At 38.6% G+C, this 27,343-nt stretch overlaps 2 protein-coding genes across 2 annotated transcripts; one reads left to right on the top strand and one right to left on the bottom strand.

Moving 5' to 3' along the window:
- The first annotated feature begins 2,761 nt into the window (after positions 1-2,761).
- Positions 2,762-15,489, top strand: LOC145781363 (TATA box-binding protein-associated factor RNA polymerase I subunit B-like). The gene is made up of 12 exons (XM_082593148.1): positions 2,762-3,513; positions 3,965-4,261; positions 7,535-7,824; positions 8,096-8,190; positions 8,894-9,038; positions 9,462-9,616; positions 9,908-9,996; positions 10,510-10,679; positions 11,157-11,308; positions 11,629-11,851; positions 12,483-12,716; positions 13,041-15,489. Exons 2-12 carry the CDS (start codon positions 4,031-4,033, stop codon positions 13,309-13,311), a joined length of 2,055 nt encoding a protein of 684 aa, XP_082449274.1. The 5' UTR covers positions 2,762-3,513; positions 3,965-4,030; the 3' UTR covers positions 13,312-15,489.
- Positions 15,490-16,308: 819 nt separating this feature from the next.
- On the bottom strand, positions 16,309-25,929 carry LOC145781364 (eukaryotic translation initiation factor 5-like). Its single transcript, XM_082593149.1, has 10 exons — positions 25,841-25,929; positions 25,148-25,535; positions 24,725-24,806; positions 24,361-24,533; positions 23,663-23,869; positions 21,241-21,438; positions 20,402-20,533; positions 18,621-18,728; positions 18,027-18,200; positions 16,309-17,673 (listed from the first exon to the last, which is right to left on the bottom strand). The coding sequence occupies exons 2-10, from the start codon at positions 25,220-25,222 to the stop codon at positions 17,506-17,508; spliced, it is 1,317 nt and encodes a 438-aa protein (XP_082449275.1). The 5' UTR covers positions 25,223-25,535; positions 25,841-25,929; the 3' UTR covers positions 16,309-17,505.
- Positions 25,930-27,343: the final 1,414 nt, after the last annotated feature.

Here is a 27,343-nt window from a genome sequence, read left to right on the forward strand (position 1 = left end):
TTTTATAATGCTTCTAGAAAGCTGGGAGTAGGCTTAAAAGTTGCAGAACAGCTATGTTCCTATATGCTCTAAAAGAACATTTTGTTCTAAATGCATCTATTGAGCAGATATTCCAAAAAAACGTATTTTTTCCATTTTCGGGGCAAATTTAGATGAAATTGCATTTATTTGATACTTAAATACATTTTTTTACTACACTTTGTTCATTTATTTTGGGTGTTATTATGGAGTCTACATATTTGGACAGATGGGAACCTTGGCTATTTTAATTGAATAGTTATGGTTGGTTACCTATGACGGTAGTTTGTTGGTAGGTAGGCCTACTATACCATACCGTCCTTAGCATTAGCATATTGTAGCGGACTTAATGAAGCAAGCGAATACTATCTTTTAATTTGATATTGTTATACATTCATCAACATTATAGAGAGTTACTTACAAATTGAACAGGATATTTAGAACAGCACATATCTAGGTATTTAAATTAAAATAGAAAATGCACAATCAAACCATAGCTAAGCCACAATTCGACTGACCTGCCACCATCCCCAGTCCACAATCGAACAATTGTTCAATCTGCAGGAAGTTTAATTTAAAGCAACAGTAGTCAGCTTCGAGGAAATACATGCATATAAAACAATTGTACAGTAAAACCATAAAAAGTGTTACAAGAATAGTAGGTATTCAAATAATCATAATATTAGTCCATTAAGAAGCAAAATGTTTCTTGGTGTCGAAGCGTTTCATTAAACACCGATAGTTAATTTTTTGCCTGATCAATCCGTCACGTCTTTCATAGCCAGCAACTGAAGACGATGCCTCGGTGACAAGTTTAATGTGCCTTTCAACAGCTTGACTATGACATGGATGACACAATGGGGTGGATCTTACTTCTTCAAGCTGAACATTATTCAAGTGTGTGATTGCCGGATGTTTAGAGATGTCAGCCACGTTTAAATTGACCATTTTAAAATATTCTTTTGCTTTGAAGTTTAGCTTTGGCACCAAGAATTGTCGCACATCAACATTATCGTTGCTTGATTCGTTTTCACCATCTGATTGATCAACAAATCCACCTTCAAAATCACCCATATCTATATTTTCAATTGTGTAATTCGATAAACAACCTCTAATTGATAGAATCTTGTTAACAGCCATCCTCCTCACATCTTCATTTCCATCTGCTAGCAATAGCATGCTTAACAGTATGTTTTCAGGATGAGCAGAGAATGCATTTCTTTGCACAACCTTCAGTGAAATGTCCCTGACTCTCTTATTTGGAAATTTAACGATCCTTTAAACGAGGCCAAACAGATTTGTTGCATCACTTGTAATTCGATTCTCTCACTTAATTTGAAACCATTTTGGAAAATATACTTTTATGCAAAATTCAGTCAATAATTGAAGCATTGCAGATGGCTTTTCGACTGAGACATAATACCGCATTATTCTGCAAGCGAGAGTCAACCGCTGGGAGTGAAATATTGGCCCAATTTCTAGAAGTTCCAAATCATAGTCCACATGCCCGAGAATAACCGCCCAACATATTTTATAGGCATAATGCTGATCAGTGCTGAGATTATCCACAATTTCATTTGTGAGCAACGGAAAATTTTGGTTTAAAATGGGCTTAAACTTAATAACTGGCCAATCAAATACACTTCTATTTTACTCCTTTCCAATTTTTCCAGAAAAGGTATCCGGGCTTTTTGTCGTTCCATCCAAAGCCATAAAAACATGACGTAGTGGCAACTCAAAATGTGGATATGGGTGATTTTGAAGGTGGATTTGTTGATCAATCAGATGGGGAAGTGAATTAAGCAACGATAATGTTGATGTGCGACGATTCTTGGTGCCAAAGCTAAACTTTAAAGCAAAAGAATATTTTAAAATGGTCAATTTAAACGTGGCTGACATCTCTAAACATCCGGCAATCACACACTTGAATAATGTTCAGCTTGAAGAAGTAAGATCCACCCCATTGTGTCATCCATGTCATAGTCAAGCTGTTGAAAGGCACATTAAACTTGTTACCGAGGCATCGTCTTCAGTTGCTGGCTATGAAAGACGTGACGGATTGATCAGGCAAAAATTAACTCTCGGTGTTTAATGAAACGCTTCGACACCAAGAAACATTTTGCTTCTTAATGGACTAATATTATGATGATTTGAATACCTACTATTCTTGTAACACTTTTTATGGTTTTACTGTACAATTGTTTTATATGCATGTATTTCCTCGAAGCTGACTACTGTTGCTTTAAATTAAACTTCCTGCAGATTGAACAATTGTTCGATTGTGGACTGGGGATGGTGGCAGGTCAGTCGAATTGTGGCTTAGCTATGGTTTGATTGTGCATTTTCTATTTTAATTTAAATACCTAGATATGTGCTGTTCTAAATATCCTGTTCAATTTGTAAGTAACTCTCTATAATGTTGATGAATGTATAACAATATCAAATTAAAAGATAGTATTCGCTTGCTTCATTAAGTCCGCTACAATATGCTAATGCTAAGGACGGTATGGTATAATAGGCCTACCTACCAACAAACTACCGTCATAGGTAACCAACCATAACTATTCAATTAAAATAGCCAAGGTTCCCATCTGTCCAAATATGTAGACTCCATAATAACACCCAAAATAAATGAACAAAGTGTAGTAAAAAAATGTATTTAAGTATCAAATAAATGCAATTTCATCTAAATTTGCCCCCAAAAATGGAAAAAATACGTTTTTTTGGAATATCTGCTCAATAGATGCATTTAGAACAAAATGTTCTTTTAGAGCATATAGGAACATAGCTGTTCTGCAACTTTTAAGCCTACTCCCAGCTTTCTAGGAGCATTATAAAAAAAGTTACGCTGTTTTCGTGGATTTTGACCTTTGCGTGACCCATGGGGCTGGGTGGCACGCTCGATTTTGGGTGCCACGTCAAAAAAATAATTTTAAAGTCAATATTAGACCTTATGACACCCTTTTAACACCCCTCTTCATTAATATGACAGAAAAAGTTTTTTTCACTCCACCCTACTTTACACACTGCGGCTTGCCATGTTGCATCTAGGTCACAGTTTTTGAATGTTGAACTAATTTCCAAGCCTGCAAATCAGTCATCTTGCATTGATTTAAAATCTGCAGACATTGTTCAACGCAATGTCATTTGAAAGACTGATTTTCTGACTGAATTGTGAATGTATCAAAGATGTTATCAGCAGTCTTATGACCATGTGTGTTTATATAAATGGCCTAATTATGCATAAGTAAACTCATTTTTTAGCTCTTCAAGTAAACATTATCTTTACATTAATTCCTTACAAACAAACAATGCTTGTTTCTTGTTTTTTTAAAAAACAAACTGCATATGATTTTTCAGGTAACATATAAGTTAAGCGAGCTGCCTTTCACTTTGCACTTGAACACAAAAAGTGACCACTGCTGAATTTCTATTTTGGGAAACCATGTTTGTGAATGCAACAAATGCGAATGACATCTTTGTGGCTTGATCAAGGTCTTAAAACAAAACAGAATTGTTAATTTTATCATAGCATTGATTAAGAAAACGCCTTATTTGTTTTTTTTAGAGACTTGTACCGCTCTGAGTAGAAATAAAAGAGTAGTGTATTTCAAAAATAACTTTTAATTTGTACTAGTGGAAATTGGAAAAGCGCTACGTTTGAAATTTAATCGTATTTTAAAAATGCATCATGGAAAAAACGCCGAAATGCCAGCTTCATAAGTAAAATTACCATGTTTTGAAAATGTGATTTATGCATAATATATAATTTTATATGATAGGTATAACTGCAGACAGTGGCACATCGTTTTGGCTTAAATGGCCTCATCAGTGCAGTTGGTACACTGGGTATGATGTGTAGGTATTTGAGTATACAATTATACAAGATAGGCAGAGTAGGCTATCTAGAGTGAAGATTTTCAAAAATACCAACACTGCGTTTTAGGAATGGTGCTAACATTCTACCATTTTGCTTGGTCATCATGCTTGTAGTTACCAGCTGAAGGCCGATATGCCTGTTTGTCCAAACTGCGGTGGTGAAGAATTTGAATTGCTCAACGGATTGTACTTTTGTCAAGAATGCAATGTTCAATCCCAGGATGTTATTGAAGAAGACGTTGATAGAACTGCTGGTGTTGCTTCCAGAAGACTTCGAAAAACCAAGAAGAAGAATCGAAAATCCACTAAACCTTGTGATCAAGAAGACAGGGGGAAGCCCTGGTACACTGTAGAAGGTTTTCAGGTGCAACAATTATTATTGAGGCAACTAAAGATACATTGTATATTAATGTGTATTCTGTATTTGAGTGTGGCCCACAGCATGGATATATTTGTTGCTCAATTTCCTTTAGACATGGAGACCTATATATACAGGCCTTGCTTACGGGCGAGCTTCAAATTTGACTGGAGGCCGACAGCAGTCAGAATCGCTAGTATCAATTAATATTAATCTGGGCAATAGTTGTTAAATATAGTCTTTATGTATATTTTGGGTTATTTTTGCGCTATTTTTACCATAAATACTGGACTAGACTTTGGCACTTGTGTTGGAAATTTGTAGAGCATCTGGCAACACTGGTAAAATGGAAAGTTTGTCACTTTTTTTAAGTGAAACCAGGAGTGTTGCAGTGATTTGAAAGTCAATGATCAAATTTGGCAATTTTTATTCGCAAAATTATCACTTCAAAGAAACAAAAACGTATAAACTTCAAAATCAAAATTTTGTCGGCCTCCAGTCATTATCGCGGGTTTGTACCTCTGCGAAGCCTGTGTGTATAGATAGTTTCAGACTAGATGTCGGTCACTTATTGAGACCGCGACTAGTAGACGTTAAAATTTTGCTGGCACGATTTTTATCCCAGAAGGTACAAAAGAGCAACTAAGCTAGTTCTTATACGTAGTTTTGGTGACGCCGATTCGTAGACAGTACTTTGCAGATGACCATTTCAGCACACCTTCTGTTTTGCTGCTGCGTGGCCAAGTGGTAAGAATGTGTGCGTAACGTTCGAAAGGACGTAGGTTTGACACCGCTCCAGAGCACCCGCGCTGTATGTTGTTACAATTGGCACAAAATAAAACATGATTATTAGCAGTAGTTCTAACCTGTGACGTAAAAGTAACATAATTAACACCGGTCACTTCTCCCATTTTATTTCACAACAACTGCGCTAGATTGGCGTCGTAAAGGTTGGAATTTAAAGGAAAGAAATACCTTTGTGGAGACGAACAGCGACAAGCACATAGAAAAACAGCTAGGCCTATTCAGAAGTTCATTTTGACACAGTATGCTGAACAGAAGTGGGCAGTAGCGCGCTACTTTTGTAGCGGCGCTACTTTTTAGTTGGAGTAGCGGCTGCAGTAGCGGCGCTATTTTTATTCCAAAGTAGCGGTAGCGGGAGAGGCGCTACTTTTTTTCAGTCGCACTCCCGCTACCCGCTACTTTTTAATTTAAATTGAAAAAAATGCTTGTTTTTTTTTGCAATATTGGCGTGGTCAAACAGCTATATAATCGTCTTGGTTGCAAAGTTTCGGTCTTTTCTAGCTGACGTCAACTTCTTCGACGAATATCTCCGTGTGATGAAGCCTATCTGCCAGGCTTTAGACATTCTCCAGGGCGAGCCCAAGGCATATTACGGAGTCTTGCTTCCAACCATCACAATTTGCGGGAAAAAGTTGACCGAGATCAGTGATCTTGTGACTTGTGAGGAATTGAAAGTGAAAGTCCTTGAAGGGGTGAAGAAACAATTCAACAAGTGCTTCAACAACATGAAATGCGTTATGGCATCATGTCTCCATCCCTCCTTCAAGACGTCGTGGCTACAATTTCTGCACTACGTTTCCACGGATGATGCTGACGCACTGCGAGAAAAAGTCAAGACAGATGTAATTCAACTGTTGCGGGAGACATCAAGCCAGGTTGATACCGAGAAGAGTGACACCAACACCAGTCATGACTCCGAGGATCTATTTTTTGGAGTGTTTGTGCCATCCCGTGAAACGTCGGTGCAGAAGGAAGCAACAATTGTGGACGCCTTTTTTTCGGACAAGAGCAAGTCCTTGAGCTTTTCGAATACCGAGTTAAAACATCTGTTCATTAAACACAACACCCCCATTCCTTCCAGTGCTGTGGTGGAGAGACTTTACTCTGTTGGAAAAGATGTGCTTAAGCGAAAGCGGGCAGGACTTAGTGACTCTCAATCAATCAATCAATGTTTTATTTGTCAGTAACAGGAACATTGGTACATGTTTGAAATATGCAATTAATATACACAATGCAAATTTACATTAGTTCTTATACTGACAGGGAGACAATGAGACGACCATACGGTCTATTTTTGCGTCGCTATCGTTTTCATGGTCATTTTTGCGTCGCTAGAGACTTGAGTGTTTCCTACTGTCATTTTAGACAAAAGTAGCGGAAGAAGTAGCGATAGCGCGCGCTACTTTGGCCCGAGTAGCGGTAGCGGGTAGCGCGCTACTTTTGTAAATGGGTAGCGGTAGCGCGCGCTACTTTGGCCCAAGTAGCGGTAGCGGGTAGCGCGCTACTTTAAAAGTAGCGGGTGCCCACCTCTGATGCTGAATGACATAAATGCTCATTCATTACCAGTTTCATAATCGAGCGGCTACTTGCAAGATAGCAGCTAATATACATTCAGCTTACTGTAACACTGCATAAAATGGGAGCCGCCTACCTACAAATGTTTTCTGCAATTTCTCTAAACCAGAGATGTATTTATACGCTGCAAATTCTACGCCGTAGATTTGCGGCGTAGACTTTTTGTTTACGCTAACGCTTGTGGCCACATTTTTTTGGATAGTTGTCACTTGAGGCTACGCCGTAAAGTTTTTGCGGTTTTTTAGCGCATAGCGTCAACGCATACTTTTTAATGTCTTAGCTGTTGTTTGCATTTTTTTATCAAACTTTCCAAATTTTGAATAAGTTGAAAGAATGTTTTCAATGGGCAAAGACATATTGAAACCAAAACGCAGCAAAATGTCAGATGAACACTTTCAGATGCTTGTGTTTCTTCGTGGAAATTCAAAAAAAAACTTGTTTGTTTCGAGTGGTTTATACCGTGTGAATGTTTGGCACTTAGCAAACAAAATGAGTTTACGCTAGAGTATGCGCTGACGCCGCCAACTTTTTTTACAAGTTACGTTGACGCATACGGCGTATGGTTTTTCGAACGTTTGCGTTTACGCTGAGGGCGTCAATATTTTTTGTATGCGCGTACATCACTGCTCCAAACAAACATCACAGATACGCAAATTACGAAAACGTCAGCACAGAAGCGATCGTCTCCCACCGAATCGGCCACAACAAAATGTCATAAACTAATTGTTGATCTCTACTTCAAGCTTCCCAAAACTCTGAAAGAAAGTCTCTTATTTATTGTTCTAAGAAAACAATGTCTAATCACCATGTCTCACAGCATAGGCCTAGTAAGTTGGTTCTATAGAAGCGGTGTCAAATTTTCCGTTTGTGAATACCGAATGCTATTTACTTATTTTGCAGGTGATATTGAAATCCCAAGTCGATGCTCTTATTCGTCTTGGCTGTTCCCCTGAATTGCGTGATGTAGTCAAACAAATATGGTTTAAATTCATTCAAATAAACGGGTTTGCTGTTATTGATCCCACTATAAAAGCACTGAGGAAGCCCATCCAAGCCAGCACAACGTTTAGGGACAAGTTTCTCAGTGGAAAATTTGGAACAAAATGTTTAAAGCATAGTGTTTTTCCAGAGAGAGATAATACATTTTTAAAAATCCGGTTTGCATCCCGTACAAGATCGCGAAAACGAAGGTAAAAGATACTCCTTTTTGGAATTGCTTTCATTTTTTTGTATTGCTCTATTAAGTTCGTTGTAAGAACTGTGATCTTCCGCTTTAAGTGGGACCTTACTTTTGCAGCACTTCTCATTATCTAAACGTGTACCATGCGTTGTGCCGTATTCGAAATGAAGACGATACGGTTTAACTACCTATTGCACGTGTCACAGACTGTCACAGTACTCCCTGTTTAACTACCTGTTGCACGTGTCACAGACTGTCACAGTATGTACTCCCTGTTTTAGGTTTCGGCAGACTCTGTCCGAATCCGATTCGGATGTTGATGCACCGAAAAAAAGAAGCGCTAAAAGGAAGAAATTTGAAACTTTGCTCAATGAAGGTACAATCCACACACTACACAGCTAATCAGTCATTTCTTACAGTGATTCAACTTCTGCAAACGTTGAAACAATGTAAAAAACTGATTTGCTGTCTGGGAAGAGAGTGACACACACCACTTGTAACAAAACATGTAAGATTGTTCAATATCCTCGCTAGTCCATCTACTAAAGGACATTTTGTTCTTGGAAAGTTTGTCCGAAAGAATGGCAAGTAAAGAAATTACAAGCGGTATCAGAGAGCTATTTATCAAACACACGCTTGTTAGCAATACATGGCTAAATCAGTTCACCAAACCTACTTTTCTCGAAGAATTATTTATTTTGACATCTTTTATCTTGCCAAATGTCTGCTTTAAAGCTGCCAACTGTCACGATCACGATTCCCGGGAAGGTCGTGGACCGTAATCTTGTAATGTGACAGTTTGTTAAAGCTTGCACCGGCCATAATAACAATAATAATGTGTATTTTTATATAGCGCTATATCCATCGCAGATATGCGTTGCTTCTCACCACTTTGCAAAGCAGACAGTGTCGATACAGCCGTATGCATTTATAAAAAGAAGCTTGGGTTCCACAAATGGGAAAACGTCACGCTGAGGTATATATCTCCGTGGCCATACCCAGTGTACCTACTGCACTGAGGACGCCGGAAGGCCGAAACGGTGTGCACTGTCTGCAGTTATAAAAAGGATATATTCCAGATCGACTATGGCGATCCGATGAAGAGTGGTTTTCGTTAGCGAGTGATGAGAAATCTTCCTCCTCATCTAACGAGTCCGTGACTAGTTCGAAGTCTCTTCCCGTGTCAACAGCTGAAAAAAATGACAGCGCAAAAGTGCGTGGAAGGTGAGTTACCGTGTTTGTTCGAGCATAAGTCACACTCTTAACTCAGGCCTGGTGAAATGTGTAAGTCGCACTTTCAAATTGTTCGTGTGTAAGTTGCACCACGACTTTGTGCGTTAACATTTAGTATAAAATTCTGCGTCTTATAGTCGAGTAAATACGGTTTAAAAGATCACTTGAGTCCAAGAATGCGATCTTCGATGATGAGTTTAGAGGTGAGTTGTGTTGCAGAAAAAAAGTTGTAAAAAAAACAACATGAATTAAGCGATGATTAGCTTCTCACACGATGTAGCCATGTACCAACTTTGTGCAACCTTTCAGACTCTAACATCTTGATCTTTTGCAAATAAAGACTCATTTGTGATATTTGACTGGGGGAAGTTGGAACCAAACTTCACTTAATCTTAATCATGTGACATATCGCAGGAAAACCTATTTGTTACCAAACGAAAGTAACAACAATTGCCTGAAATTGTCTACTCTTGCCGTCCTCCTAAACATTGCTCTGCAGTGGTGTAGGGAGCCAGTCACTATCGGTGATTTAATTGTTTGGATAAAACAAGGATATTTACCCTACATTGGTATGTCGTGCCTGCTTTGTACAAATTGTTTCATTTTTTTTATATATATCTTACGCTTATCTCAATCATGCGATGCGTTCAGTGTCACACACTGCTTTCTTTATGTTTATTTGTTTTCTTTATGTCTTATTTGTTTATTATTTAGATCTTATAGTTATACTCACTGAAAATCCAAGTAGAAATATGGGGTAATGTCCTTTTAAAAGCCTTTGGTTTGATGTGGCGGAAAATCGTTAGCTTAACTTTATTGCAAATCAAGTTGACTTGTTACAAGAAGGGCAATGTTTTCAGATTGTGTAAAGTCGCTCCTTCCTCACATGAAACTGACTGATTATGACTTGGGTTCTTTTACAACATCTTCAACTCCATCTTACAAGCTGGTAGGTTACATCGGGAATAGTTAATTCTGTAGAATTTTTCAAATCTACACGTTTATGTCACATCAGCGGAGTGTTATTACTCCAAGATTTCATCATCCATTCGTTTCCTTTTTATTATATGAGACCTGGCGTTTGTCCCCTCCAGCAGGGGTCTGCCAGTTTTTGCAGTTTCTTTTTCCATGTTTTCCGGTTGTTGGGGTTGATTCCAAGCTTTGCTGGTCAAACACTAAGCATCAACAACAACAATCTCCTGTAACCTAACTTATGTAGCTCTTAATCGTTCAGTTGGAAGTTTTCACTGATTCACTTCTTGTTGAGCCTGTCCAAAGATAAATTGATACCCATCCTTTGTTCGTTAAAGCAAATGCTTCTATCATTCAGTTTATCCCGCTTTAATAAATTGACCAGAAACTGAGAAATAGCGACATACACACGCACCTTACCATCACATGCATTCTCCCATCACAATCACTCATTCCATCCTCCTGTCACAGTTAGCATTCTTTTCATCAGATATCCAGGGAGACGATGACCATTGTCGAGCTTTTGAAATTCCCGGAACCTCTTCCCGACGTTGATGTTCAGCAATTGGTCGCTCGTTACGTCATCGAACTGAATTTGCCTTTTTCTTTTTGTGCATTTGTGGATTGTCTAGTGAAAAAAAGTGATTTCGTTTACAAAAGGTAAGAGTTCGACTTTAAATATTGTTACAACAAAATGTTGACAATATTTGGGCGAAAGGCTACCTCGATTGAAGCACTTATGTGGAAATACCATAAAGATAGCACAAAGTGAAGCACAATGATTTAATCCAAGCATCCGTAGATGAGAATATAAAGTTCTCATTATACTTAGCTTTCTGCATTAACGAAAGTAGAGTGGCCAGTCCCTTTCTCTCTGTCGCCTTTCTATCAACAGCTATGCCACTCAATTTATTATGTCCTGGGTAGAGATGAGCTGTGTTTTTTAACAACCAGCTGAGGCGGCAGTTGAACCATGATTGGAAAGCAAGCGGCTTAACCACTGCGCCACTCTACCACCATTTCATCAATATAAGCGGATGCTGGACGCTGACTTGGCAAACTATTTCGTCTTGCCATTCTTCTTTGGTGTGGTGTGAGCCGTGCCTTTGTTTTTAATTTTATGTTGCCATTATCCAGATGTCGCAAAGAGAAAAGTACTTTAGATGAGATTTACCAACCTGAGCTGGTAGCGATTTCCCTTCTCATCATTGCGATGAAGCTTTTGTTTGGCTTGGATGATGAACGGGAGTGGCTGTTGGATGCAATGGCATCCTCATGCACCTCGCACGGTAAGACGAAAAACACTACATTGTGACAGGGTTTCACTTCTTGTCCACTTTTTTCACTTCAGTACTTGTCCCCTACTTAGCCGAGTGGAGAGAGCCTTGCACAACTCAAGGGCGTTCGTTCCACATCTATCAAGAGCACAGCACATATCCTCGTGTTCTTTGTTTTTTTACACGCAATTTTAGAAAAGTTCATCAAAATTAAGAAACGGTCCGAGTTTGTTATTTATGAATTAAAAGTTCGTGTTCCATGTGACTTAAAGTGCTCGCAAACAGTACGCTGAGTCTATGTTGCTATCAACGTACTTTTACACTTTTTTTAGCCAACCTAGGTGACGAGAGTCGACCTTTCTCGTGGAAAGAGTGGTCTGGTTATCACTTAAAAAGGTGGATGAACAACCGGCAGAACCCAAGGGACTGTTTTGAGGCCATTGATCCGGAAGCTATTGAAGATGTCCATCCGTACGTGGAGCACTGGAAGAATGTTGTTCTTAGTGCCGGGCTGGCTCATAAAGAAAGAAAGGGAAGCCGCTTCAACTATAACAAGTATGCCGATTGCAGTTTGTCGTATCCAGGCTTACACCCGGTGGTTGAAGATTTAGATTAAGTGAACGGGAAGGCAAGGAAGCCAATCTTCGTGTCCAGCCTGTCCACCTTCAGGCATGCCTTTAAGTGTCTTGCCAACGACACAGCCGCATGCTCTTGAGCGGTGTCGAACCGACATCCTTTCGATTGTCGTTCCACGGCTCTCACCACTCGGCAATGCAGCCGGCTTGCAAAAATAGTGTTATCGCATTTCTGTGCTTTATTTGTGACCTGTATTTTAAGAATCGTCGATGGCTAAGCGCCTCACTGATTAAGCGGCGTCTGTTCGACTTTCAGGGTGTGCGCTTGAGCAACGCGTTTTAAGGACTGCTCTTCAATCTCCATTCAGCGGCACCTTGTCTATCGAATAATTTACATACAACAACGCTTCAAAATCAAGCGGAAATTTCACTCTGTCAATCTCGGTGACGACGAGTGTGTGTCAGTGATTCAAAGCCTCGACATTTCAGAGGCAAATAGTCTACACCCATGCGAAGATTAAGTTTTCAAAAAGGCTTTCTCACTCCGAGGATATCGTCAAGCGGCATGTAGTACTTTATACTTTCTACAATCAATCAACTTTATTTTTTAGACTTGAAACTTTGAGAGAACGAGTTGAAACTAAAAGATGGGCCTTTACAAAGTTATGCGACTTGCAAGGTACAAGTGACGAAATGGAACGACGAAAACTACAGCGACAGTATCCTTATGTAACACCCAGTCCGCCTGAAAAAGACATTATGTCTGGTCGGTGTATATGTCACATTATTGGGGCCATGGAAACAAAAGACTTTGACTATGTTTGGTATTCGGACAGTTTTGCAAGGTAAGATAGCTAAATTGCTTGCAATGGTTATCTGCAATATCTTATCTGCAGACGCTCTCCGCAATTCTGATGCTCTTGTCAAATCTTCGTATTTCAAATGTGTCATTTGCAGCTTTACTCGTTAACAATTCTCCGCAACAGCATTATCTGTTAACGGAGTTATTGTGATTATTCTTGAATTGTTTGTTTTTGTCTTTTTGCATGTATGGTAATTAATATGGACTTATCGGTCTGATGCAAAAAAAAGATATATATAATTATATAAACAGCTTACATTTATACTGCAATTTCTTGTATGCGATCTTAAATTACATTTTTTTTTAGAATGGAAACTTGTTTTCAACGTCCGTCCGCAGTAGCCAACATAAGGACGAATACAAACGCTTTCTCATATGGCGAGATGAATTTTTATTTTTCTTACGACTTTCTATTGTCGCTTGCACGAGAAGTAACAGCTTCCAACAAGATCTTAGTCCACACCATGACTGAGTCACTTGAACGAAAACTTGTCTGTCCTTATCTTGTCGGAAGAAACCGCCACGAATATACTAGCACTTCTTGGTCTCAAGCTATCAAAGCAGACAGAAAGAATTGATTACACTGGTCTACAAAAAAAGAATTTTTTTTTGCTCCATAAACTTTGAAGACGGATGCCCCCCCCCTGCCCTCAATTTTTCTGCAGATAGAAGGGCAGGGGGGCAATGGTGCCCTTTTAAAGTCATGTAAGCTACTGCACATTTTGCAATATAACAATTTCTGCTGTTCGCTTTTAGCCTATTTATAATTTTTCATTTTTGCCTCAAAATAATATTTACGGCACAAAATTTGCAACTGCAACACAGTATGCTACAGGCCTTAAAACTCGTTTTTTTTTCGGCAGCCATCGTGGCCTACCGGGAGCTCCTTCTCGGCGGCTAAATCTGCGTGCTTGGAGGCCAAAATAACGATAGCACAAGTAAATAAAATTAAACTTGCAACAATGCTAAAATGATCACTTAGCGTTGTTGAAGTCTGGGCGACGTCCTACAATAGAATCGTTGCACCACGCAGTAACTGCTTTTTCGGGATTGTAATCCAGTAGTGAGGGACCACCTAACGACACTCGCACGAGTGTCTTCAATGTGGCTGATTTTAAAGAAGTTCGCCACTCCCCTAGAATTCTTTTTAGCAACGAAAAACAACGTTCGACATGTGTTGACGATGACGGCAAGGTAATAAAATAAGTATTTCAACGATGTGAAGGACATAAGAAGCATAATTTTGTAAAATAACTTATGATCAAAAAATTTTTCCCCTTGGATGTCAACTAACCTAGTTCTCCTTTTTAACAACGATTCAATGTCCGACAACATCAAATCGACGTAAAAACGACAATATTGCCAGCCGATGTAAATTAGCACTTTGGATTAAGACTTTTTTAAAATAAACGTCGGGAATTACAAACAAGACTTACAGCGCTGGTGATCGCAGATGGATATATTCCATCAATAACAAATATTCCCGCACAATGCAACAGTGGCGATTATGACGCGTTGACCTAATTTTGCGTCACTCTTTGATACTACATATTTTCGACAGTTAATCCACGATCATTCTATTGCGAAATTAAATAATTGGCTAGAAGAGACCGGCGGCCAAACTTGGCCGATTGAAGAGGTAGCACTGGCGGTCATTCAAGCACTACTTGGCGGCCATGGCTGCAGGCTGCTTTGAGGCTTGACAGTAGGTTACATCATTAGCCTATAACATGGCATGATGCCCTTTTTTTGTATACCGGACACTTGTAGGCTATCATTACTCAATAGCCTACATAGTGAGCTGATAGATTAGCATTATCGCTATATCTTATCTCAAAACTTGAAAAAAAATTGGCCTTTTAGTAAACAAAAGTGCCCTTTTTTCGTAATCTTGCCCCCCCCTCCCCCCAGTCAAAAATCGTTCCGGCGCCCCTGAATACAATAACGCCATTACAAACTAGATTCCACAAAAGACAGGAAACTGCGAAAGACCATCAGTCATCGAGTCAGCTGCTTCCATTTATAATTCATTTTTATCACTGCTCCCGCTTCTTTCTACCTTCAGGCTCTCACCAGATGACTTTTCTGGAAACACCGTCGACAGCTTTTTTATATTTTAAGGTACGTCATTTTGTTCTTGTATTAATGATCTTTGTAACGAGTTTTGCCTTATTGTGTGTCCAAAATACTTTAATTTTCTTCTTTTGACTATTTGTAAGAGAATTTTGCTTGAATTAAATTTGGATAATAACTTACTTCATCGTTAGTGATCTTTTGTTTCGATGAAATTTTTAACATTTGCCTGTATGACCAGAGCTCGAAGGCATCGATCCGTTTCTCCATTTTTTGTGACACTGTCCAAGTTTCAGAGTTGTATAAAAGGGTTGACCAGACATAGCATTTTAATATGCGTTGACGAATTGATAAACTTAAACTTTGATTGATTAAAACATTTTTCATTTTTCCAAATATAGTTCTTGCAATTTCTATCCGTCTTAGAATTTCATGTTCACACCTCCCATCTTCAGTTATTAAATGTCTAAGAAAAAGATTTAACTTTTTGTATAAACGCTGCACAAACTACTAAATATAAGTGGGCTCTTAGATCATAGATAGATGGAGGTAGCAGGTAGGCCTCCAGTCGGTGGATTGTAAGGCAATAAATACGGACTTGCATGATTTAAGCTATTGATTATTATCGAGCTTCTGTATTAATTTTTTTTAAGTCAAAAACATTAGACGGAGTAAAATGTGTAGGCCCCTAATCAGCCGGGGGGGGGGGGGGGGGTAGTTAACTGACATGTGCAATAATACTTGCTTGTCCCTCCAAAATTTTTGTGCTGGTTACGCCCCTGGCATATTATTGAGTGTTGATACCAGACATATAAAATTATTTGTATGTAGAAAATTTCAACTCTCTTGCCGATACGTTCTTCATATAGCCTACTCTTTTGATCACTTTTATGGCATCTTCAGGTGTTTATAGCCTTCTTTTGCATTACCTTTACCCTTGTACAGTGATGCCAACACACTTCTCCAACTTGAAGGCATCCTCTCCCCATTCATTTTCAATCTTTGCGAGAACAGCTGATTCGAAGTAGGCTATGCGAAACTGTTTTCTCAGTCCAAGGACGGATTCCCACAATCAATCATTGATTACAATAGTAGTCAATCAACGCTCCTCCCTTTGTTGCACGACCTTTCAAGTAGGAACGTTAACTGAGCAAACGGTGAAACCGATGTTCTAACAAAGGTGAAATATTATCATTGTTTGCAGTTGAAGTTTCTTTGTCACTTTATTGTATTTTTCCGCTTGTTAGTTCAAGTGTGCGTCTCTGGATCACCACATGTGGGATTGATATTCTGCTTCGTCATACCAAAGACTTTTTGAAGTGATTCTTATATTCCTGCTTGACACCAGAGCAAAAGAATGCACAGTAATGTGATCGGCTGCAATGACTGCTTTGTAAAGCATATCTGCGATGGAACAGCGGCATACAAAAACATTATTGTGGGTGTGTCCAGGTTTCCTTCTGAAGTTGCCACATCAATCACACAACAAAACCAGATTAAAGTTTTTGCAATTTCTTTTTATTGGACACCGCACCAGTTAAAAATTTCGCTCTCAATGCGTCTATTTAACGCTTGCGGGACGTTGTAGTAACGCAAACAGGCGACTGTTTTTTAACTGGAAAAAGCAAAACACAAAAGTTCTGTACAAGAAGGGAAAGGAAACCATTACTGCTGAGAGCCAACGCAATGTACAATATTTCTCCGTTTCAGGCTTTCAGTGCCCGCTACAAGCGACTTTGAAAACGTATCAAAACAAATGGTGTACTTTGTCATCAGGTCAATTGTGATTATGACATACAAGACGAGTATTTTAACAAGTGAAAAAAAGACAGAAAGGTAATTTTGAGATTTAATAGTTTATATTGATATTTTTTCTATAACCACCGACACGCATTTCAAATTTTTTCCCGCTATGACATACGTGTCAACATCTATGGAATGTTTATATCATTCACTCTCCGGTGCACGGTTTCTAAAATGTACTTTGTTTACATCCTCACACTGTTCTTTTGCGTCACAACTTTAATAAATGTAGCAGCACTCCAGTTAAGCATTACTTGAGAATTCAGTGGCGTAGCCAAGGGGGGGGTTTGGGGGTTACAACCCCCCCGCCCCCCTTTGGCACGCGTGTGATGTCACGATATTGAGAATGATGCTTTCAGTCTAAAAAAAATGGCCTAATTTTAAACAAAATTGCATTAAAAGAGCAAGTTTTGCCAATACCAAACATCTCAGCCAGGAATTAGCAACAAGAAAACAGAGACTTAGCTTTATTTCCGAAAAATGCCGAAGAAAACATGATCTTATCCTTTTGCTATGCCACCAGACACCACCATTTTACAGGAATATTTGTAACCACATTTTTGTTGAAAATGCTCTCAGAATGCACCAAATTCAAAGTAATTTTTCAAAATTTTCTGGGGGAGGCCCCCCAGACCCCCTGCCGCTGGGTCGTCAAAACCCCCCCCTTTCAAAATTCCTGGCTACGCTACTGCTTGAGATGTTCGCAGCAGCAAATATTTTGTGACAAAATTCAGTGAGTTACCGACAATATTATAAATTGGCACAAAATAATGTGCTAAGTGACCCTTCTGAAAGCAATCAGTCATTACAACGAATAAACAGAGAAATTTATCAAAATTAACTGGTAAATTAGGGCATAACAACAACTATACACGAAATAAAATGGAATAGTTAGGTTAAGCTTTGTTATATGTCATGTCATCAATGTCGACATCATCGCCGTCGTCGTCAACATCGGCACCGACGGACTGATCGGCATCTCCATTGCCGGCATGCATCGGTATTGTTGGTTTGTCTTCAACCTTGAGCTGCATACCCGCTTTGTGACTATACTCGATCTCAATCTAAAACGATATAAAACGTTTTTTAACGTTGGCAAATCATGTGAATACTGTTTCGTCAGTGTACAGAATTCAAACTGTGAGCACAAATACTCAGCGCCGTTGCGAGGAAAATTTGGGTCGGTACCGATGAGATCCTCGGGCCTAAAATCAGGTGAAAATCACCTTTAAAGGCCCAAAATCACTTTTAAAAAAACGCATTAAGCTATATCTAAAGAATACGCGATGGTTTGTTCAAGTTTCCTGGTCCATGGAAAGGTTATGGCCCATAACTTATGGGGCCCCTAAAATCATCTCAGGTCCGTGTCCAAAATTACCCCATAAGCCCCTTTGTCAATGCTACTGCAAATACTCACTTCTTCCTCTTCTTCACCACTGCTTTCTTCTTCAGCTTCTTTAAGCCAATTGATGACCGGAGCAGCTTTGGCATGGATGGCTTTGCTTAGATCCTTAGACACATACTTCTTGCTCGGATGTTCGCCCCATTGGATCAGAACCTCTTCATCAATGATGTCCAGGTCATAAAACTCCTAAAATTCAGCACAGACAATATCAGTTAGGCTACAAAGTTGGCTGAAAAGCTCAACCAAGAAAGCTTTCTTACCTGCGCACAAGAACTATTAGGTGAACAGACAAACAATTATTTGATTCGACAATAAACTTAACAAGCGTGAATTTCTGCACATTCAGTTTGAAACTGGGATTGGTGTCAAGTCGCCCCGGCCAGGAATCCAGGATACGATCGACCTGGCGTTTATTGTACTTGATATGTAAATGGGATTTTAGCCTTTAACCAGTGGACATTTGCTTACCTTCTAACTAAACTGCAACAAAGCGACTTTTTAAGTTAAACATGAAACTTCATCGTGGCAAGGAAGAAAAGGATTTCGTTATGTCAACATTGCTAGATGTCCTACGACAAAATACATTTGAGTAAGCATAAAAATGACCTTGACTATGAAAGCAACTTTCCCAAGAAGCGCAGTGCGATGAAGTTCCACCATCTTTTCAAATCCACCCAGCAATGCCTTCTGAGCCTTTTGGTTGCCATGGCAAAGCTGAAAAACAAAACAGCCTTTTACGAATTATAGGTACAGTACTGCAATGGAGTAGAATGTTCGTGTAATCCATGTCGTTAACCCCTTTTACTTATTCATTTGTTTTAAACCAGCATCAAAGTTGAGTTAGTGGTAAGGACTTGCAATGTGAAAATAATGTAGATGTTTATTAAAACTGTTTTAAAGAAAAGCAGCGCATTAACCAAAACTTTATAATTTCAAACCACAAGCGTCTTCCTGCGTGAACTGAATAGCTATAGCTAGTCAATCGGATGTGTGGTCGAGCAAACAACTATTGTTAAACACGAACATGGAAATCGTGCCTATAAAACCAATATGTTGACGATGGGAAAAACGTGTCGTGCTATTGCACCAATAAGCAATAGATTCCGTGGACTGACTGAAACATTAAAACGCAGTAACTTGAAATGGCAATGCTTGTTTACAACGATGGATTTCGACCGAGCCTGTTTTATCCCAGTTGTAAACGTTGAATCAACGTAAAAGAGGATATTTTCCATCTGGGATGGTTAAGACTTATTAACCAATGAGTCAGGAAAAGAAAAAGTATAAAATTGCAACCACAACTGCCGACGGCAGCTGAAACACAACACTTGTTATGCGGCAATAGACCACGCGGGGTCGAGTGTTGAAAATTGACTCGTTTGATTTGATGTTCTGTTTAAATTCTTTTAAACGAAGTACCCAAAAAACCTTTTTCAGCAGGTGTGTATTCTTTTCTATTAATGCACATGCGTTGATGTGGAAAGCATAAATTGAACAATAAGACCCAAACAGCAAGTCGTTTTATTTTTACATTGAATCAATATGAAAAGGACAGATTTGCTGCCTGGGGAAGGTATTTTAAGCTTTTTTTTTAAGTTTGTGAATCTTATAGATCAGAGAACATCTGAGAAATGCTTAAACGGAAAACAAGACGTCTCTATTTATATCTTGTCTATACAAGAACAAAAGCAAACTGTTGATAGAAAAACGTGGCCAACACCATTCAAGTCTATGTTAAAATATTTTCAATTGCTGGTTTTCTGGCCATGCGTGACCGAATGAGGTTCAACAAAAAACAAGAATTCTCCACACTTCAGGCACATCCTTTGCTTCAGAATATACGATTGCAAAGATATGCTTAGTAATAACGCGAAGTGATGTCAATAAACATAGAATGGATTTTGAATAGTGACGACATGTTCGGTTAGTATGTGAAAATGCTCACATACCCATTTTTTGCATTGATTCAACGTCTTCAGACGTGGAAAATGTAAAAAAAGGTTTGTGCTGTCTGGGTATCTACGGACAAGCGACCTTGAAAATGTACACGTCTGACAAGTGAAAGCAGCAAGAAATGTCTGGTAGTTAGCAAGCAATGACACGTCCATTAATACGCTTTTCAACATTTATTGAATGTACGTCGTACGTTCTTCATACAAAGTGAACTAAACACCCGCCAAGATCGAGAAAACAACATGCCACGGAAAACCCTTTGCTCGATGCTGTGTACGTGATTGAACATAACAGCATGATGTTGCGTGCGTTCTAACAATTAACTTAAGACATCACACGACAAAACTTAACAGTGAGTTGTGATAAACCAAGATAAACTTAAACCAATAAACCTTGCTTTTTTTTCTCAAAAAGTATCATTGATGACAACTCACCCGAAGAAAGTGATTTCTGAAAGTTTTAACTTGCTCTTTCATGTTTTGGTCGCACACAAGTTCAACTAGAATGAGAGGGGCTTTGCCTTTCATCTCCAGGCGGTCAGCTTCGTTGGCGATTTCCTTGGAAGCCTGTTGATGAAATGATTCAATTAGCAAAATTATTCTTTTTTTGCGTAGTTTCAACATGGCGATTGCGCTGTAAGAAGGGCAACCTCAGTTGGCTGAACAGTAATTGGCGCAGCGCTTGTTCACGAAGTGACTTCCCTGACAGAAAAATGCGTCAGTTTTGCATTGATTCAACGTCTGCAAACGTTGACCAAAATGACGGATTTTGTTGTCTGGGTTTTTCGATCAATTAGAAAAATAATTTCAAAAACAATCCATAAAAGAGATGTGTTTCAAGCATGTACGCTTGCACGGCCGTGGCTAATTAATTATTTTGATTACTGATTGCAGGGTAGGAAAGGAAGAACCAGTTTCAGACTTTATAAGGATGTAAGGTTGACCAAGCGTCCAACACATCCAAGGGTGTGTTCATACCGAAATTTTCAAGACATACCCATAATGACTTTGCTTGGCTTCTCTGCTATTGCCACCCAGAAAGTAAACAAAGTCATTGAAGGGTAACAAATGTAATGCTTTGGTCCAATTCAAAACACAAAAAGCCATAATGCAAACATAAATCTAACCACATATCGGAGGTGTGAAGCACAAAATGTCAGCAGGTTTATGAATCTAATTGGTCACCTGCTGTTGAACAAAGTTTTCATTTAATCAGTTTTCAGAAGATATTCTCAAACAGCAAAACTTCGCGAAATTTAACCGCTGTAACTCACTGTGTTGATAGTGCCAGCGCTTATGTGCTTTTTGATGAAAACGTACAGCATGTTGGCTCGTTCAGTTGGAGTTCGTTCGATATCGTCGGACACTGTCAAGTTCCTCACGCCGGATGTGATCTCAACTCGTCTCCCGGCAACAGCCTCAGGTGACACGTCAACCGACCAATCATCGTCGTCGAACCCGTTGCTCACAACCTGCCCACCAATGCATGACGAGACGTGAATTCAGTGACAAGCGACAAACAGTTTGTGACGTCACGCGAGGCTCATGCCACAGTTTTTTTGTTCAAGCTTTTACAAATTAAAGTTATGTAAATAGTGGTGGCGGCCATTTAAAAAAATGGGACAGAAACTCAAAAGTGGCAAAACTATCTAATTACGACAAATTGTGTATAACGGATTTTATACTTTATGCCAAATAGACTCACGTTAAGCTGCCAGGGTCAAGATGGTGTATTCCTATCATAATTGCATTACTGGGTGTGAAGTGAATACCTATTCAAACTAAACTATAATATTCTGGAATTCAGAATTTAACTTTACATATACTGTGCTATAATGCATCTAAACCGAGAAGAGCTACAGCAAGGCTGGCAAATCGTTGATTTGTGGGAAATCTGATAAAGGAAAAGATTTAGTTGAGGATTGTAAAAAAGTTTCCGTTGTGGAAAGGAAACAGTGACCAACTTCTGCTATTTGCTTGATCAAATAAATGGAAGCGGTGGATGCAAAGCAGCTGTGACAAGGGAAAGGCTGGGAAAAGTTCAGGAAATGTGGAAAAATGTTATATGGAAAAAAAGTTTTCATTAAAAAAGAAAGGTCTATTGAAGGTGTGCGCAGCCTGCAATATTGTAAGGCAGCAAAACATGGATGTTAAGAGAGAATGAACTGGCCGTTCTGAAAAAAAACGGAACGAGCAACATTTGAAGTAAAAACCAGAAGGGAGAAAAAAGACTGAAGAACTGATGGTTATTGGTTGTGCTTGAGATGAGGGAGACTATTGAACAACTTGCCAGGGCAAACAGAGTAAGATGGTATGGACATGTACTACGGAGTTAGAAAGTTTTCTTTGAAAGACATTGACTTTCAACGTAAATGGGAAAAGGAAACGAGGGCGTCCAAAAAGAACATGAAAGGAACAGATGAAGAATGAGGAGGACAAAGTCGGACTAAAGGAAGACAATAGACAGAACGAGATGGAGAATAGGAGTGAAGGCAAGAATTGGTTACCCCCACTAGTGGGGACAAAACCGAATTTGGATAATCATAAACCACATATAAATTATGAAATTAAACGAGGCTGTGTGAGTGTGTGTTTAGTATTGACCTTGTCAGCAATCCCAGCAAAGAAACTGTTTTGTTCAATGTGAAAGTTACATCTCACCAGATCTACCTTGAAAAGGAGAAGTCCCTGAACCAGAATGGATCATCAAATGACAATAAACTCTCATATAAATATATATCGGGAGAGAAAGTTTGAGAAATGGAAAGAAGCATTTGAAACCAAGGGTATGAAGGTGAATCTTGAAAAAACAAAAGTGATGGTGAGTGGAGCAGAAGGAACAGTTGTTGAGAGCAAAGTAGATCCCTGTGGAATATGTGGCAAGAGAGTGATGAGAAATTCAATGCAATGCAAGGAATGTGGAAAGTGGGTACATGCAAGATGTGCTAATGTCAAGAGAGCCGCAACAAGATTGGCGAAGTGTTTTGTTTGTGGGAAATGCAGTAAAGGAAGGAATGAAGTGGAAGGCCATGATGATGAGGTCTGCCATGGCATCGAAACAGTGACAGACTTCTGTTATCTGGGTGATCGGATAAATGGAAGTGGTGGATGTGAAGCAGCAGTGACAACAAGGGCAAGATTGGGCTGGGCAAAGTTCAGGGAATGTGGGGAAATGTTGTATGGCAGAAAATTTTCACTAAGGATGAAAGGAAAAGTATATCGGAGCTGTGTGCGGCCTACAATGCTATATGGTAGCGAGACATGGGTATTGAGAGAGAGTGAACCGGCAATCCTGAGAAAAACGGAAAGGTCAATGGTGAGAGCAATGTGTGGGGTGAAAACGAGAAGGGAAAAAAGGACTGAAGAATTGTTGGATATGCTAGAGATGAGAGAGACCATAGACCAACTGGCAAGGGCAAATGGAGTAAGATGGTATGGACATGTGATAAGGAGGGAGGAAGGAAGTTTTCTTAGAAAGGCACTAGATCTAAAGGTGTATGGGAAGAGGAAACGCGGTCGTCCAAGAAGAACGTGGAAACAACAAGTGAAGAATAAGTTTAAAAAAGTCGGACTGAAGGAGGAAGATGCAAGGGACAGGGTGAAATGGAGAAAAGGGATTAAAACAATTGCTGCGCGGAAACAATCGGCCACCCCCACTAGTGGGGAACAAACCGACGATGGATTATGATGATAAACCTTTTTATCGTTTTGTCCATTTGCTTGCATTTCTTTATCATCTTCACTAGAACCATTTTGCTCTTTCTTAGTCTTAATCTTTTTGTCTTTCTTGTCCTTCTGTGGGGGATGGTTAATGATATAAGTGCACAGCTTGTGGCGAAGGTCCACAAGACTTTGGTTGCCACAAGCTTTGCAAACAAGTCCAATGCTGCCTCGCTTCACTATCTGCCAAATGCAAAGCAAAAAGTTTAAAATAAACAGCTTCTCTAATTCTAGAAAAAAAAATTTATAGTACCAGTCTACCAGATGAAGGCAAAGTTTGATAAGAGACAAGTTTAATGCCAACGTGGGCAAAAAAATGCAAGAAGGCATAAAGTCAGAAGGCAAGAAGGCAAAAACTATCTTTATGCCCTGAGAGCAAACACACACAATGTGCACTAATACTTGTTGAAGCAACAACTAGCAGATTCATGGTTCTCATTTCACGTACCTACTAATAATTAAAAAATGAATATTTGTTAATTTATAAAATTGTTTTAGTTAACTACACTTGAAATTATAATATTTTAAAAATGTCTTAAAACCTCCAAACTAAATATTATAATTTCTACAAATAAAAAAACAAAAGCAGCACCAAAAATGGGATTTTTGAGAACATCCAAGCCAAAATGACTTTTGCCACATAAAAAAGAAGTCTGCAACAAATCGGCTCATACCATGTTTGTTTCAGGGTTGTCACATTCCTGACAAAGAACAAACTTCTTGACGAACACATCTAACATATCTTGAAGCCTCATGCTATCGTGAGAACCATTTACGATGTAGCGATCATGCTTTATGTCAAACTGAGTTTGTGCACCCAACTCACACCCAAAGAACTTGCAAGTGTCTGAAACAAAAAAATATATAAATGTTGCAACTTGTGAAAGAATTATAAACTTCGAGAAACCATCAAAAAAAAATTGTATATATACCATACTTTCATTACGGTATCGAGCAATGAGCAGATTATTATTTCAGAAAAATGAAACAAAATATCATCATTACAGAAAATACCGTACTTCTTAGAAATATACTTACATGTAGCTGGCCGACCAAGAGCTTTGGCAACATCACACATGTTAACTATTACAGTTTTGACACCATTTCCTTTCCCTTCAACCTGTATTTGAATTGTGGTTAATGGAACTTGCATGCTATGAAACACAAGACCCATAATTGACAGACTTTGCTATCATTAAAAGATCACATGAAAGATCACTAAAATAGGCTAAACACTGAACTGCTACTTTGCAAAACAAGAACATAACATACCAGTGCATATATTTGTATATTAAATAAGAATAATCTATACTATATGTAAGCAACAATCTGTTTTTAAGGATGGGTTGGGTGTCTGTAAAAATTTAAGTACAGATGGTATGTATTATGTATATACCCTTTGAATTATTCCCACTGCAATTTTTAAGTATATCATATGGTTCAATATTAGAAAACAATTACCTTAGCTACAATGGCTGGCATTTTGTAGCGATAGAAGTCATCTTGAACATCTCTGTTGACATTATAGCGAGCCATTGCAATGAAGATGTATTTGAGGTTTTCAAAAAATGGTGTTTACTTGAGTTGCGTTTGATAAAGGGGTGTTTTAATGACACAAATCTTTTTTTATTTTGTTTTTTAGTAGTCTTTAAGCATCCACATAAGTTATTCTTAAATGATACTTTTGAGGTTACAGGCACATCAGCAGATAAATCAACTAGCTTTTGATGGTGGTCGTTGCTCCCATTCAGACACTTTCGTGTGCTTGTACTGGTATGACATGTAGAAACGTAAGGACGATAAGCAAACGACTCCAGTCTTCTATGCAATGGAAATTTATGTGTACAAGCTGAAACAAAAATGCAAATGAGAAAAAATTATAAATCAACGATAGAAAAGATTATACATACACATAAGTTTGGCATTAAATTCCATACAGACATCTTACAAAGTGTAACTTGATGATATGATAAACATGAGAAAAGCGAATTGTAACAAACCTGTGACAGCAGAGAAATAAGTTATTGCCCGAGGAGCAAACTTAGACTTTTACATTGATTCTAAATATACCAAATAGATAGCTACACATAGGCTGGGCTTACTATCAAACAATTTTTTAGACAAAATTTTTTTTTATGAGTTTGTGTGACTTACTGTTTTTAGTAGAAAAATACATAAACTCTGTGGGCACGCTTTCAATGCAAGTGAAACACCAGTGCATGCAAATTAATAACTGTTTGCCTGAAAGAAAAACAGAAAACTGTTACCCTACAACTCTTGATTGATCCAATTTTTGAGTCTGAAAGTTTTAGTCTAGTGACCTTACAGTGAGAGTCAGAGACATGTATTTTTTTTTTCTTTTATTAGTTATTTTTCTAGACAAAGCAAGACAGCTCGACTGTATCTATAACACTGGTGGCCATGGTTGCAATCAAAATGCATTGTTTTGTAAAATTGAGATGACACCTACTTACTTAAACTAAGTCATACTAAATGAAAAACCTGACTTGGCGATTATACACATTCTTTGTGTTTAACATGCTACCATAAAACAAATTTGAATAAAATTTGCCCCATTGTGGTCTGATCACCATTTCGCGCATGCTTTTGTCAGAAATCTCAAAATGGAAATGGGCGTGAGCAGCAAAGCGTGCGATTATACAGTCTTTGTCACCAGCGACAAGCAATCAGCCAAGAATTTCTACAGCGTGCGATTTAATTGTAAATATTTTCTCATTGACCAGCGAAAAATTCACCTTTGTTATGCTGATTCAATGTCATCAATCATTGAAGCAACGTAAATATCGAAAGTTTTCCTGCTTGAATGGAAGCAAAGGGATACAGTATTCATATTTTCTAGATGCGCGCTAGAATGCACAGGAAACTATGTAGGTATAATATTCGCAACAATTGTTCGTGCTATGCAATGACAATTTATATCGATATTTCTAGGCGGACAAATATGACCGATCTAGATGATACCGTACTTCCCGCGGAGATCACATGCTGTGACGGCGGACATGACCGCCGTGAATTTTGAGGCCTGCAGGTCAGATTCAATTTTTAAAAAAATAGCCTATGGTGGTCACCAGACCCCCCTACCACCACTTCCTCACCCCTTCAAATTTGGTTTTTGAGTAAAACCGCTATAACTTAAAAACTAAACAGAATAACTACATAGTCTTTGGTATTAAATTCATTGCACTTACTAGGCTTAGTTCAAACACGCAAAGAAAACAATTATTCAAAAATTTCCTGCATACTTTATCAACAAAAACTATAAAATGCAAGAAAAAACAACAAAATTGAAACTTTGCCATGCCACAATAATAAGAGAAATTGAGAAAATAACTGCAAACTGCATTAACTAAGTCCTGTATGGTAATCAATAATCATGCCTGCCCTACTGTCATGTTCAATGCTGCCACAGCAAATTCGAAAAAAGCACAAGATTTTAGAAAAAAAAGCACAAGATTTGGATACAAAAGCACAAGATTGCAAAATTGAACCTTTGCGACTCATTTTGTGCCAATTTGAAGAATAACACGACTCTGAAATCAACAGTTTAGAGAAGATACATGCTTACTAATCACTGTTCTCTTTCGATTCGTGGTCTTTACTTTAATATCACAAATCTCACAAAAAACTAACATATCG

This window comes from Aplidium turbinatum, chromosome 12, assembly GCF_918807975.1.
Source record: "Aplidium turbinatum chromosome 12, kaAplTurb1.1, whole genome shotgun sequence".
NCBI classification, from domain to species: domain Eukaryota; kingdom Metazoa; phylum Chordata; class Ascidiacea; order Aplousobranchia; family Polyclinidae; genus Aplidium; species Aplidium turbinatum.

Bases quoted from the DNA above. Each gene is read 5' to 3' on its own strand.
- LOC145781363 (XM_082593148.1), top strand. From the start codon at position 4,031: ATGCCTGTTTGTCCAAACTGCGGTGGTGAAGAATTTGAATTGCTCAAC. The intron at 11,852-12,482 runs GTATGCCGATTG...TTTATTTTTTAG, and splicing joins AGCCGCTTCAACTATAACAA to ACTTGAAACTTTGAGAGAAC. The intron at 12,717-13,040 runs GTAAGATAGCTA...ATTTTTTTTTAG, and splicing joins TATTCGGACAGTTTTGCAAG to AATGGAAACTTGTTTTCAAC.
- LOC145781364 (XM_082593149.1), bottom strand. From the start codon at position 25,222: ATGGCTCGCTATAATGTCAACAGAGATGTTCAAGATGACTTCTATCGC. The intron at 20,534-21,240 runs GTGAGTTACAGC...TTTCATCAACAG, and splicing joins GCGCTGGCACTATCAACACA to GCTTCCAAGGAAATCGCCAA. The intron at 17,674-18,026 runs GTGAGTATTTGC...ATATCGTTTTAG, and splicing joins GTGGTGAAGAAGAGGAAGAA to ATTGAGATCGAGTATAGTCA.